At 28.0% G+C, this 15,125-nt stretch overlaps 1 protein-coding gene across 3 annotated transcripts; it reads left to right on the top strand.

The window, feature by feature from the left end:
• The first annotated feature begins 1,805 nt into the window (after positions 1 to 1,805).
• On the top strand, positions 1,806 to 13,050 carry LOC123271397 (UHRF1-binding protein 1-like). Of its 3 annotated transcripts, none has more exons than XM_044737702.1 (13): positions 1,806 to 1,860; positions 1,936 to 2,137; positions 3,538 to 3,732; positions 3,933 to 4,158; positions 5,426 to 5,592; positions 5,675 to 5,840; positions 5,915 to 6,151; positions 7,276 to 7,518; positions 7,744 to 7,797; positions 8,064 to 8,156; positions 8,853 to 9,040; positions 9,320 to 9,560; positions 10,923 to 13,050. In XM_044737702.1, exons 1-13 carry the CDS (start codon positions 1,817 to 1,819, stop codon positions 12,995 to 12,997), a joined length of 4,131 nt encoding a protein of 1,376 aa, XP_044593637.1. In that variant the 5' UTR covers positions 1,806 to 1,816; the 3' UTR covers positions 12,998 to 13,050. The 3 variants fall into 3 exon arrangements, with proteins under 3 accessions (XP_044593637.1, XP_044593638.1, XP_044593639.1); XM_044737703.1 differs by having other exon boundaries at positions 7,744 to 7,770; XM_044737704.1 differs by lacking the exon at positions 7,744 to 7,797.
• The last annotated feature ends 2,075 nt before the right edge of the window (positions 13,051 to 15,125 follow it).

Raw genomic sequence — 15,125 nt, forward strand, 5'->3', positions numbered from 1 at the left:
TTATTTCGGTGGTTTACGAATTTATAGCAAAAAAACCAAAATTTATTTCAATTTAGTTTTCAATGCTACAAATAGAAATGTGTTTTTACTTTCGTAATAAATTTTTTTTAGTAACAAAATAACAATTGTTCTAATAAAAAAATGCCTGCGACAGCAAAAAATATCCTTACAGAGAATCACCCCTATACATTTTATTATAATATTTTTTTGTGGCAATAAAGTTAGCCGACGTTTTTAATTTTTTGATTTTTTTTTATTAAAAAAATTAGAACAAAAAATTATTTTTTACCAATTTCACTTCCAGTTTTTCAAGTTTTTTACAAATTAAATTTTTAGTAGATTTCATAGAAATCTAACTATTGCATTTGTCCTCATGACGCAACTTTTGAAAAATTTTGCTATTTCCTGACTCAGTTCGTCAAGCTGGTTCAGAAAATGCCATTAGTTCAAAAGTTTATATATGTATGTACATATATATATATATATATATATATATATATATATATATATATATATATATATATATATATATATATATATATATATATATACAATATAACGCGGCTTATCCGGACGATAGCGTCTCTAATTCATAATGGATCCGTTTCAAACTCAACATACTTCATTTTTAGACGATTACCAAGGCCAAGTTCAAAGATGAGCTTAATCGGTCAAGTAGTTCAGAAATTACAGAGTTTCAAAATTTTCAAAATCCTAAAAATTCATTTTTTGGCAGATTCTTTCGCGCATAACTTTTGAATGAAATAACTTATCGAATTTTTGTAAATTTCATTTTAAAGCCCATTAAACAAGCTTCAATTTTCATGTCATTTTATTTACCTAAACTTAAAATAACCTATTCGTCTGTAGGTTTTTAATGAAATTTTTAGTAGATTTCATAGAAATTTAATATTTCATAATAATATTATTCTATTACTCCAATTAATGAATAAATGAATTATGTTATTATTATATATATATATAATTAATAAATAAATAAATTATTAATATTTATAATTAAAATTTTCTTTATGTGAAATCTACTTCCATTTCGGCTGCCGAATGGCCTTTTTTTTTTTATTTTTTTCTAATGATTTTTTCAACGAAAAAAAATTCTAAAAATTTTTAGATGTCGGCTATAATTTAATTTTCATTTTTTTTTCCTCACCTTAGAATTATGGCGCTACTAAACCATAGCAAAGTTTTCTGTTTTTTATTATTTTGCTTTTTATATTTTATTTTAATCAATTTTATTGTAAAAAATAAGATTATAAGGCGTGCACTTTTGGATTTTCCAAACTTTTTTTTATTTCTTCTTAAAAATAAAAAAAAAAACTCCGATAAATTTTGAATTTCCCGCTAATTTTTAGCCGAATATTCAAATGAATATTTTCCTCCAATAGTAAAATAGTAATTATTGTGCAGCGCTATGGAAGTAAGACACATTGCTTGCGTTCAATGAAAATAGTAAAAATTGTACAAGTGATCTGATAATAATAATAATAACTATTAGAATAGAAAAGATAATTTGACGTCTCGGTAGTGAAATTTTTAGTCAAATATTTTAAAGTTAATTAACACGTAGTTCTCTTTAAAAATAAATTCCTAATAACAATAATAAGTGATTATTGATAAATAAATAAATAAATACAAATAATAAATTGACGTTATTGTTAAATGTAACCAAAAAATAAATAATATGAAAATTTTAATGATTAAACACAATACTTGCAATAATTAAAAAAATATTGAATTTTAATAATCAATGCATGAATAAATAAATAAAACTATTTTAAATGAAACTTAAACTTAAAAAATGGTATCGATAATTAAAAATCAATTGTTAAAACATCTGTCAAGGTATTTATTTATTTTTTTAAAAAATATTTTATCATAATTGGGTCATGTTCTGATTTTAATAATTATTTTTTTTAGGTTTACTAAAAACCTGTCAGTTGATCAAATAAATTGGAGCACTCTGAGAGGCGAAGGAGAGTTGTTAAACTTGGAATTAGATGAAGCTGTGCTAACAGATTTACTTGAGTTGCCATCGTGGTTAAAGTTGACAAATGCTTGGTGTAATAAAGTAATATTACGTGTACAATGGACCAAGCTAAAAAGTGTGCCTATATTTTTGGTAATTATTATATATTTTTTTTCTCTAGAAACTGTGATTAAAATAAAGTTAGCTGATATGACAGCTAATAATTTTTTTTTTTTATTTTTCTTATTGAAAAATATTAAAATTAAATTAGCCGACATCCGGAAATTTTTGTGGTTTATTTTATTGAAAAATTATTAAAAAATAAGTGAGAGAAAAAATTTTTAACATTAAACGTGCAGTTTTTAATGAAAATAAAGTTAGCCGACATTTTAAAATTTTTTTTTGAAAAAATTTCAATTAAACAATTAAAAAAAAAATTTCACATGTAAAAAAATTGAAAAACTATAAGTGCAATTTTCTACAAATATTTTTTCAGTTGTAATTTAATTAATAAAAAAAAATTAAAAAATTTTTAGACGTCTGCTAACTTTAGTGTCATCAGTTTTTAAAAAATATTTTTTTTAGTTCTAATTTAATTAAGGGGTTACATGGGTTTTCTTCGGGAAAAAATGGCCTATTTTTAACAATTTTTTTTTTAATAGAAAAAATGAAATATTTTATTCAAACTTTTTACTGTCTTAAAGATACATGTTTAATGAGGGATTACTGAAATTAAAAAAAAAATATTAAAAACTCTGCTAATGTGACGTCATTTCCGGCGAGCCCTCGGAAAAAAGATGCGTCCGCGTGGACAGCAGAACTCCTAGCAAGATTATTTGAAGTGAAAAAAAAATATGTCCTTTAGTTAAGACTTCAAAAAAATGAAAATTGGATTTTTGGCAGAGGTTTTTACAAAAAAATTAAAAATTTAGCTAAAATTTCGCGGCATTTTTTTTTTTAAATAGTTGTAATTGAAAAAAAAAAATCCTTCGTTCAAGACCTTGTAAACAATATCTCGAAGACCTGTCTAAAATTTCATCAAGATCGGTTGAGTAGTTCTCGAGAAATCTTGACCACCGTCTTTGAAAACATAGTTTTGAGAAAAACGCGTTTAAAGTTTTGAGTGACAATACAACAGCGCCTTGAGCTTGCAACTTTTTAAAACTGTATCTCCGAAACTATTATTCGGATCGATTTGAAACTTTAAGACAATATTTTAGAGATTTAGAATTTAATAAGACAAAAAAATCGATTTTTTGAAACCGTGAAACCCATGTAACCCCTTAATAAAAAAAAAAGTCAAAAACTATTGAACGTCGGATAGTTTGAGTATCATTTTAAAAATTTATGAAAAATAATTTTTTTTTTTTAATTCCACTTATAGAAAATTTGAAAAATAATTGCTGCAATTTTTTAAAAGTATTTTTTTTTTTTTTAATTTAATATATTAAAAAAAAATTAAAAACGTTGGGTAACTTTAGTATTATAAAGCTATGAATTAATTTATAATAAAATTGTAAATTTATTTATTTATTTTTAATAATTATTTTTAGCATTTAGATGAAGTTCAAATTGAATTAGTGACATGTGAAGATTTGCGAAGCCCATCATCGCCGACGAATGCAGCATCTTCGTTGCCTGGCGCTACAAAATATTCATTTATTCACAAAGTTATTGACGGTATTACTATTGCTGTAAATACTGTATCAGTGAAACTCAAAAGCCCGGCGTTCATCGCTTCAGTTCAAGTAATCGTTATTTTTAATAAAATTCCAATAAATATTGTTTTTTTTTCACGAGCAATTCTAAATAATAAGTGCCGGGAGATTTATCGAGTTTGCTAAGTCATAAACTATTTAAATCGATAAGCTTTAAATTATATTTTATACTTTACACATTGTTTTACACGTTTATTTTTATATGTGTTTGTTTTTATCTACATATTAAGATATCGAGAATAATGGTTGAGTCAAAATCACCGACTTGGCAACGGTGTGATTTACGAATGACCAGAGTTAAGGATCCTGATAGGGGTCAATTGTTGATATTTAAAGAGCTGGAATGGCAAACTGTTCGAATAGAGGCCCAAAGTACTATCGATCAAAATTTGACACCTTTGAGACTGTTAACTAATCAAGCGCGATGTCGGATAACTATCAAGAAACGTCTGTCAGGTAAATAATATTAATAAATTTTAGATTTTTTTATATTTATTACACTATATATAGTTTACTTTTTAAATAAATTTTTAAATAATAGTGCTATCACCGGATCAATTACAAATAATTTAATGGACAAACTTGACGGAATAAATTTATAGAACCAACAAACTATTGAAAACTGCTCCGAAATCTTGACATAAAAAATTGACTACTGAAAAATCACAGTCACTATGTGACTGCCGCGACTTTTGAACTATGAATCAATAAAATTTTGCTTTATTGAATAATGACTTTTGTTAAATTGCATTGTAGTTTCTTAACTATTGACATTTTTTAAGATATAAGCTTATCTCGATGTTACACTCATCAAGACCTTTCATTTGAGTACCCACATACATTTTGATATATTTTTCATATATTCATATATATATAAATATATAAAATATATGAAAAATTGATGTGGGTACTCAAATGAAAGGTCTCGATAAGTGTAACATCGGAGTGAGCTTATATCTTTAAAAATGTAAATAATTCTCAAGATACAAGGTCATTCCTTAATTATTGACATTTTTTAAGATATAAGCTTATCTCGATGTTACACTCATCAAGACCTTTCATTTGAGTACCCACACGCATTTTGATATATTTTTCATATATTAATATATATAATATATATATAAATATATAAAATATATGAAAAACTGATGTGGGTACTCAAATAAAAGGTCTCGATGAGTGTGATTCCAGGATGAGCTTATATCGTTAAAAATATAATCAGTGGACAAAATACAACGTCATTGCTTTATTATTCACTTTTTTTAAGATATAAGCTCATCTTGATGTTACACTCATCGAGAGCTTTTATTTGAGTACCCACATGCATTTTTGATATATTTTATACATATTTACATTTATGTACATAATATATATAAATATAAAAAATATATGAACAATTGATGTGGGTACTCAAATGAAAGGTCTCGATGAGTGTAACATCGAGATGAGCTTATATCTTTGAAAATGTCAATAGTTCACAAGATACAAGATCATTTTTTAATTATGTGTCTAGAAATAGAGTATTTTCAAATGTAGCCTCAATACTTATCATAATAAATTGACTATTGATGAGAATGATATGAAACCTTGAAAAGGCAGAAACTCAAGTCAAGCCCTTTGCAATGACACTAAATTTCACTACAAAAATCGATTTTATCACATGACTATCCTGGAGATAAAATTTTTCTTATTCTCTTAATAATAAAGATTATTCATTTTTTAGATTGTTTTGTAATGGGATCCCGACTAGTGATAATTCTCGATGATCTCTTGTGGGTCCTTACAGACTCTCAATTAAAAGCAGCTTTACATTTTATCGATTCCCTAGGAAGTCTTATTGAAAAAGCGACGACTATTGAAAGAAAGATAAAAGCCGCGAGAAAACTCGAGGTATGTAATTGGAATTCTTATATTGAACTTATAGTTAGTAAATTAAATAACCTAAATTTTTTTTATTTTTTTTTCTATCAAGGTTTTGCCTGAATACCAGGCACAAATATCTCAGCAGTCAAGAAGCCAATCAAAAGTACCTTGCAATACAGCGATATCAAAAATTTTTATGCGTTACGATGTAGTAGAAACTTCTTATCACTTTTTATCACAACGAATTGATTTACATCTATGCGACGATCCTGGAAGTATGATTGCTTTTTATCAATAGAACTTCAATAATCTTTTGATTAAATAAAAACTTATTTTATTTCAATTGCAGCTGGGAGATCTTCGTACCCGGAATTGAAAGATGGTGGAGCTTTACAAATATCATTGATTAAATTTCAAATAGATTACTATCCATATCACTTAGCGATGTCTGACAGAAAACACTGGGCTAAGTATCGAGAAAATACAATGCCTCATGTCCAGTGGCTGCAGCAGTCTTTTAATTCATTTCGCGGGCAATTTATGGATTTAATTGACGCTGGACAAAAACAGTCCAGAAAAAATAGCGGTAATTTTTAATTCTTCAATTCTAGTAAGATAATATTATTATTAATAGAATAATAATATACTAGCAACCTTGCAGTCAATATGTGACTGCCGTAACTTGTGAACTATAAAAAATTAAAATTTTGCTTTATTATATAATGAATTTGGTTAAATTGCACTGTACTTTCTTAAATATTGACGTTTTTAAAGATATAAGCTTATCCCAATGTTACACTCATCAAGAGCTTTCATTTGAGTAGCCACATGCATTTTTATATATTTTTCATATATTCATATATATAAATATATAAAATATATGAAAAATTGATGTGGGTACTCAAATGAAAGGTCTTGATGAGTGTAATGTCGGGGTGAGCTTATATCTTTAAAAATATCAATAGTTAACAAGATACCATGTAAATTCTTAACTATTGACATTTTTAAAGATATAAGCTCATCCCGATGTTACATTCATCAAGATCTTTCATTTGAATACCCACATTAATTTTTGATATATTTTTGATATATACATATATATAATATATACAAATATATAAAATGTATGAAAAATTGATGTGGGTACTCAAATGAAAGGTCTCGATGAGTGTAACATTGGGATGAGCTTATATCTTTAAAAATGTCAATAGTTCTAAAGATACAAGGTAATTTCTTAATTATTGATATTTTCAAAGATGTAAGCTCATCCTGGTGTTACGCTCATCAAAACCTTTCATTTGAGTACCCACATGGATTTTGATATATTTTTCATATATTTATATATATAATATATTTAAATATATAAAATATATGAAAAATTGATGTGGGTACTCAAATGAAAGGTCTCGATGAGTGTAACATCGGAATGAGCTTATATCTTTAAAAATGTCAATATTTCACAGGATAAAAGGTAATTTCTTAATTATGTATCTAGAGATACAGCATTTTCAAGTGCAGCTTAAATACTTATCATAATAAATTGACAATAAAATGAAATCTTGAAAAGGCATAAATTCAAGTCAAGATCTTTGCAATGACACTATATCTCTCTAAAAAACCGATGTTATCATATGACTATCCTAAAAACAAAATTTTTATTATTCTCTTAATAATATAGATTGTTATTATTACTGATATTTTATTTTATAGGCAACGAACCAAAAAATGACGATAAATTAAAAAGCGATCAGCAAACACCTTTATTGGAACATGAGCATAAAAAATTACAGAAACAAGCTAGCACAGTTGGCACCGGGAACCCAATAAAAAATTATGTGTTGGAACAATTGTCTACGCTCATGACTACGTGTATTGTCATAAGAATTTATGACCTAACTATTTACAAAGTTACTACTACGACAAGAAAACCGATCACTAAAGAATTTTTGACAGGTAAACACTCACAACTCATAAATTACACTTATGTTATTTATTTACAAAAGATAAATTCACTCCTTGAAAGGAAGAATCTCTTTAATAGAAATACCGTAAATTAAAAGTACTAAATATTTTAATTTTTTTTTTAGTTAAAATTTATTTGAATATTTTTTAAATAAATAATTATTTTTTTTATAATTGTTCATTTAAATTAATTATTGTTTGTTAATAAATAAACAGCGCAAACGAGGAAGAAACATCCTACAGGTATTCTGTCGATTGAGTGGATAAAAAGCACGTAAAATTTGTCACTAGTTATACATAATATATCTTCATTTATTAGTTAGTCAACATATTTTGTTTTTTAGATGAACCAAAAATATTTTTTTTTATTATTTGTCCGTAATATTATTATTTTATTATTAGATTTCCCGTTTCACCTGCAATAAGTTGGAGCTTTCTACCCTAAAAATCTACATTAGTTCATAAAAAATTAGGAAAACACCTCATAATATTTTTTCAATTTTTATCATTTGTTTAACTTTATTTATTTTTTTCAGGTGATCGTGAAAAATTTTCCCTGCCAGAAGATGTTACTATTTTACATGCAGAGTTTACTTATTATTATTACCCTGGTGACTTAATATTTCCATGTAAGTTAATTATTTATTTATTTGTTGATATTAAATGCCAAGCCACGGACTGAATGGCTACAAAAAATTAGGCTAAAATTCAAGACCAAATTTTAATACAAAAAATAAGACTAAAATTCAAGACAAAAAATAAGACAAAAATTTAAGATAAAAAAATAAGACTTAAATTCAAGACAAAAAATAAGCAAAAATTCAAGACAAATTTTTGTAATTTTTGAGTAGAAAAATTTAATAAAAAATTTTAAGATTAAAATCAAGACAGATTTAAAAAAAAAAAATAAGACAAAATTCAAAAAAAAAATTTAAGATAAAATTTTAATACAAAAATTAAAACCAAATTAAATTTTAATTTTTTGTTGATATTTCATTTCTCAACCAATAATCAACCGTTATTTCTCCAGGGTTGCACTTGGGGTAAAAATAATCAACAAATATTAATTATTTATACATAATTAATTTTCTCACTTAGAAATTTATAATTAATTAGATTCATAATAATAATAAATAATATATAAAGAGATGCAAATAAGATTTAAATAAGACCTGTTCTACAAATATTGAATATTTTTAATTCATGGTTTTGTCTTTTATAACATTGCACATGTAGACAGACGTGACATCAAGTTACCATAAAAAAATAATATGTTAGGTTTTTATTTAATCATCAGAATATTAATTAATAATTTTGATCAACAGTACCACCGCCAAAATTTTACGTCCAAGTAAATCCCATCCAGATAAACTACGACATATACAGCTGCCTGTGGTTTAATTCATTTTTGTTAAACCTCTACAAATCATTGGCGTCGAGTGAAAATAAAGCCAATGCTGTTAATGATATTAATATGTACTTCGATGTCAAATTAGAAGCAATATTACCTCGGGTATTTAATTTATTCATTTAAAAATACACGGAAAAAAAAAATTTTTCTTGAATCAAGTGTTGAATTTTGAAGAATTTAATATTTTTGATTTGAGTAGAAAAATTCTTAATTGAAGGAAATTTTACTTAATTCAAAAGACAATTATCCTCTTCAAAATTATATTCTTGGTTCAAGAATTTTTCTCTTGAATCAAGTTAGTTTTTTTTTCACTGTAACTATTTTAATTTAATAATAATTGTATCTATAGATGAACTAATATAAATAATAATATTTATTTAGATAATTGTTGAGTCGCAAAACGACTACCCTAATCAACGTGATCGTCCCAAGTCATTGAATATTCAAACATCACGAGTAACTCTTACAAATGTACGGTCTGCTGACAGCAAATCATCACGTACTGACTTGGCCGAGTGCTTGAACGCTTTGCAGATGGGGCAGATGTTTTTTTCTTCGGATTTTCCTAGCAATAAAAATGATTATCACATTGTTACTGATAGATTTTCACGTCACTGCGCAGGTAATTTTTTAATAAAAATCTTAAAAATTATTAAATTTTTTTTTAAAATACAATAATAATAATAATAATAATAATAACTAGCAACTTTGCAGTCACTATGTGAATGCCGTGACTTGTGAACTATGAAAAATTAAAATTTTGCTTCATAAAATAATGACTTTTGTTAAATTGCTCTGTATTTTCTTAAATATTAATGTTTTTAAAGATATAAGCTCATCCTGATGTTACACTTATCAAGAGCTTTCATTTGAGTACCCACATGCATTTTTTATATATTTTTCATATATACATATACATAAATATATAAAAATATAAAAAATTGATGTGGGTACTTAAATGAAAGGTCTCGATGAGTTTAATGACGGGATGAGCTTATATCTTTAAAAATGTAAATATTTCACAAGATATTTGTTAAATTGCACTGTACTTTCTTAACTATTGACCTTTTTAAAGATATAAGCTCATCACGATGTTACACTCATTAAGAGCTTTCATTTGAGTATCCACATGCATTTTTTTATATTTTTCATATATTCATATATATAATATATATAAAATATATGAAAAATTGATGTGGGTACTCAAATGAAAGGTCTCGATGAGTGTAACAATGAAATGAGCTTATTTCTTTAAAAATGTCAATATTTCCCAAGATATTTGTTAAATTGCACTGTACTTTCTTAACTATTGACCTTTTTAAAGATATAAGCTCATCCTGATGTTACACTCATCAAAAGCTTTCATTTGAGTACCCACATGCATTTTGATATATTTTTCATATATATAAATATATAAAAAATTGATGTGGGTACTCAAATGAAAGGTCTCGATGAGTGTAACTCCAGGATGAGCTTATATCGTTAAAAATATCATCAGTGGACAAAATACAACGTCATTACTTTATTATTCACATTTTTAAAGATATAAGCTCATTTGGATGTTACACTCATCAAGAGCTTTCATTTGAGTACCCACATGCATTTTTGATATATTTTTCATAAATTTATATATATAATATATATAAATACATGAAAAATTGATGTGGGTACTCAAATGAAAGGTCTCGATGAGTGTAACATCATGATGAGCTTATATCTTTAAAAATGTCAATAGTTCACAAGATAAAAGGTCATTTCTAAATTATGCGTCTAGATATAGAGCATTTTCGAATGTAGCCTAAAAAATTTTTCTTTTTCTCTCAATAATATAGATAATAATAATAATTTTCTTCTGCTCCTTCTTTTGAGTCTGCTTCTTCATTTCTTTGATGATTATTATTATTATTGTTTTAATTATTAATCTCTTACTATTTTTCCAAATTTTTAATAATTCAGCGAAAATAATAATAACAATATTTTTCAGGCACAGACAACGTGAGATCCTACCCATCAAATTTCACAATAAATTCCCTCGAAGACATAATTGGAAAGCTGCATAAAAAATTACTATGGCTCGAATGCAAAGACATATGGTGCTTAAATCTAGAACCTGTATGGGCAGATTTCTACGGTGTCCGGGCCGTAGGTATGAACCGCCCAGTCCCATTACTAGACGCCTTTCCCGTAACAGTCTGGCTTCACATTACCGACAACAACAACTCATCGACTCTACCCACCCCAAAAAACGACAGCAAAATAGAGCCTCAAAAAACCTCAAAAAACGCAGATGTCCACGTACTAGCACACATAAGTAATTTAATAAGCGTCCAGTTAAACCACTACCAATATTTATTTTTACTCCGTCAATTAGAAATAGTGACCGAGATGAGCACCTATTTAGTAATCGACACAAACCGGATAATGAATGTAACAACCGGATCTTCACTAGTAGTAGGTGCTTTAGTCCCCCAGCTCGAAGTGACTTTAATAATGCCATCCCAAACTCCGGGAAAGGAAAATTCTGGCGGAGATTTAGAGTCAGTAGTCCCGGACTCATCAAGCATAGCCGACGAATTGCTGCCTATTTCCCTTACAAACCAATCAGTAGCAACTAGACTAGAATTTGGGTTGAAGCGCTTCAACACAAGCAATGATGTTGAGACACCTCAAAGCGAAGTGTCTTCAATGATCGGATCTTTGGATCCAAGCCACCCTACTGTTACTTTCAAAGCAGCTGAAAAAAGTTACAGCAAACAATTCGACCATTCTTTGCACCAGAGGCAAAATTCCGAAGATTTAGAAGCTAGAAAATATTTAAAGTACTCATCAAAAGATCCCCTGCAATCCGGTTTAATACAAAATAATTTTAACGTCGGTCTTTCCAGTATGAAAAAAGGCTTCGCTAATTTAATGACTTCCATCGACTCGGCGCTTAAAGCTTCCCCAGAAGACGGAAGCAGCGACACTGTTTCTATGAGAAGCGATCTTAGTTCTGATAGCGAAAACTATATTGTTGTATCTCTAGAAGATCAAGAAAAATCTGATTCTCTTTTTGGGAATTTAAATGTCACTAATATTACAGCTGTTGAAGAAGCTAGTGAGGTAATTGAAGAAACTCCAGACACCCAGAGTGAAAAATCACTTGATAGTGCGTGCAAGCGCAAAGATTTGGTCTCAATGGTGACCTTTAAATTGTCCAAGGTTGAAATTATTCAACAGTCTAAAGGATTTTCCTCGGCTATAAAATTACAAGTCGGGAAAATAATTAGCAATGAGTGTACCTCTATCCCGTGGGATGAATTGCAGACTAAGTTTAGCTCGCGATCGCGTGGGTGGTCTGAATTACAGTCTGATGATTGTAAAATTTCGGTTAAATTACGCCTAGAGCATGATCTTAAAAAACAGTACAGTAATTTAAATGATAATTTAAATAGTAAAATTGCGACGTTGTTTGACGATAAAGTTACCGGGGAAATTAATGATATTAATTTAGTATTATCTATGAGTACAATTACGGGATTAACTGATTTATTGGAAGATGAAATAATACCTGACTATTTACCTGTTAATTTAATGCTAAATAATATTTTTATTAAATTAATTGAAGATCGCCCGCCTAATAATATTACCTCACCCGGGCCGGTACCTATTGATTTAACGGTACAGCATTTAAAGGTTGTTCGTGATAAAAATGGACTGATTAATATTGAGTCTGTGAAAAGTAATGTAGATAATAGTGCAGCGCAATTGAATTCTGCGACAGAAGGGGAATTGGTGAAGCTTAAACAATTGAACAAACAAATCAAAAATGATAATGAGGAATTGAGGCGGAGATTGGTTGCGCTTGATTATTTGTCGGAGGAAAATTTAAGGTTGAAAAGGAGTAAGGATGAATTGCACTCGGTTAAATTGCAATTGAGTGAAGCGCAGGAGCTTATTAAAGAGTTGATGAAGGAGAAGAATATTTTGAAGGAGGATAATTTGTTGTTACAGAGTCAGGGAAAAAAGTCTAATGATTCTTCTAGTAGTGGAAGGGCCTCGTGGTCTATTAAGAGATAGCATACCAGTTGCTTTGATTGCTCCAAGTGTTGTACTAATAACAAATAATTTTTACAAACAATTATCCGTCTTCAATTTCAGAGATATTTTTTATTATTGTTTTTTCTTGTTTTATTAAATATTTTTCGTAATTACTTTTATCTGCTCCAAGGAATATATTATTATTGTAATCAGGTTAATCTGACTATAAATGCAATTTTGACTATTAAATTCAATTTTGTAATATCCCGTGCATAAAAAAAATTGTCCCAATAGGACATCCAAATGTGACACAATAAGGGACATTTTTAGGACAATTTTGGGACATCTCAGAAATAATCAGAAATTTTAAAATAGTCATTTTTCGTCGATTTTAAGTATTTTTAACTTCCCGCTAAGAAAATTGAAAATTTTCAAAAATCGAGAAGTTATTGGTTTTACCCCGTTTTACGAAAATCGAGTTTTCATCAGATCTCGACGTTTTAAGGTCACAGCAAGCTTCTCTGACTATTCCCGCGATGGTGACCGTGCGGCTGTATGTATGTGTGTGCACGGAAAAAAGAAAACTCGAAAAATTACAGTATATAATGCAACGCGGCGCTTCGTGATGAAAACTGGAAAAATTACAGTTTATAATGTAATTATTACAGATTTTATAAAAATTACATTGTAGAATGTAATATTTACATTAAAAGCTCTGAATATTAAATTAAAAAATAGAATTTAGAAAAATGTTATTTCAAACTGTAATTTTTCTAGTTTCGATTACGACGGGACCGATTTTACATTTTATACTGTAATTTTTCGAGTTTTCTTTTTTTCCGTGTGTGTGTGTGTGTGTATGTATGTAAACCTCATAACTTTTGAACGATTCGGCCGATCGGATCGAAATAGGTGCCAATTTAAAGAGTATCATTGCCATTAAATTTCGTGAAAATTTGAATCGATCCGGTTCGCTAGATTTTGAGAAATCTCAAAAATAAAATTTTCAAAAAATCGTTTTTTTGGAATAACTTCTAAACGGCTTCACCGATCAATTCCAAAAACTAATCAGCTCTTAAGCTTAAAAAACCACGTCGATTACCACCAGTCCCATCAAAATCGGTTGATTCGTTCGAGAGTTATCGAAAACGAAAAATTTCGAAAAAAGTGTTTTTTTCACATAACTTCGAGATTTCTTGTTGGATCGTTTTTGACGAAATAAAATAATTATTAGAGCCCAAAAAATCACGTCGATCGCCACCAAGAACGTAAAAATTGGTTGATTGGTTCGTGAGTTATCGTTGTCGAAAAAATTCGGAAAAAGTGAATTTTTCAAATTTCTCTAAGATTTTCGTTTCGATCAGTTTCTGTTTAAAAGTACATCATAGATTTAGAAATTATTGCAGTTTGAAAATTCAAAAAATACTGTTTTATTAAACTGCTATCAGACTTTTGAGCTCGAAGAGCTCAAAAGCATACAAAAGCTATCTCAATTATAACATTGTATAACAATTAAAAATTGTTATACAATGTAAATGTAAAAATTGTTACATACGATGTAAATATGTTTTGCCAATTGGCCAGTTTGGCTTTGGCATAAATAAAGTTATCTATCTATCTATCTATCTATCTCTTTGAGCTCGGAGAGCTCAAAATAACACACAAATCGTATTTTTGAGCTCAGAAACTTCATAACTGCAATTTCAAGCGTTTAGGTATGGAATTGGCGGGAAGTTGCAAGGATGGCCTTTAGGGTCAACCGTTTTCTTTTCCAGATTTTTTTTGAAGATTTTCAAAATACTTCTCCAATTTTATGTCAATTTTAAACGTTTTTTAAATGGTTTTAAAAAAGATAATTTATTTTTGCAAAAATAAACTATCTTTCTTAAGGAAGTATTGTGCAAAATCACTTTTCTTACAATATTCTTCAATTTTTGAATACGCGTACTTTTAAGTGTCCTCTATACGAATAAAATTTTTTTCATAGTCCTTGCGGTGGTAATTTTCGAAATATTAGCAATTAAAAATCGTACTTCTAACATGTATTCCCTATCCTGAAAATATTTAATTTAAGTTATAACAAGTATTTTTTATCAAAAATAACACAAACGAGCGGTATTCATTTTTTTATAAGAAATTTTTGAAATTAGTGACTTAGGATATTTTA

Source organism: Cotesia glomerata, linkage group LG9 (genome assembly GCF_020080835.1).
Source record: "Cotesia glomerata isolate CgM1 linkage group LG9, MPM_Cglom_v2.3, whole genome shotgun sequence".
NCBI classification, from domain to species: domain Eukaryota; kingdom Metazoa; phylum Arthropoda; class Insecta; order Hymenoptera; family Braconidae; genus Cotesia; species Cotesia glomerata.

Excerpts from the sequence above, each read along its gene's own strand:
- LOC123271397 (XM_044737702.1), top strand. The coding sequence starts at position 1,817 with ATGGTATCGATAATTAAAAATCAATTGTTAAAACATCTGTCAAG. Across the intron at positions 5,841-5,914 it reads TCTATGCGACGATCCTGGAA|CTGGGAGATCTTCGTACCCG; the intron begins GTATGATTGCTT and ends TTTCAATTGCAG. Across the intron at positions 9,561-10,922 it reads ATTTTCACGTCACTGCGCAG|GCACAGACAACGTGAGATCC; the intron begins GTAATTTTTTAA and ends AATATTTTTCAG.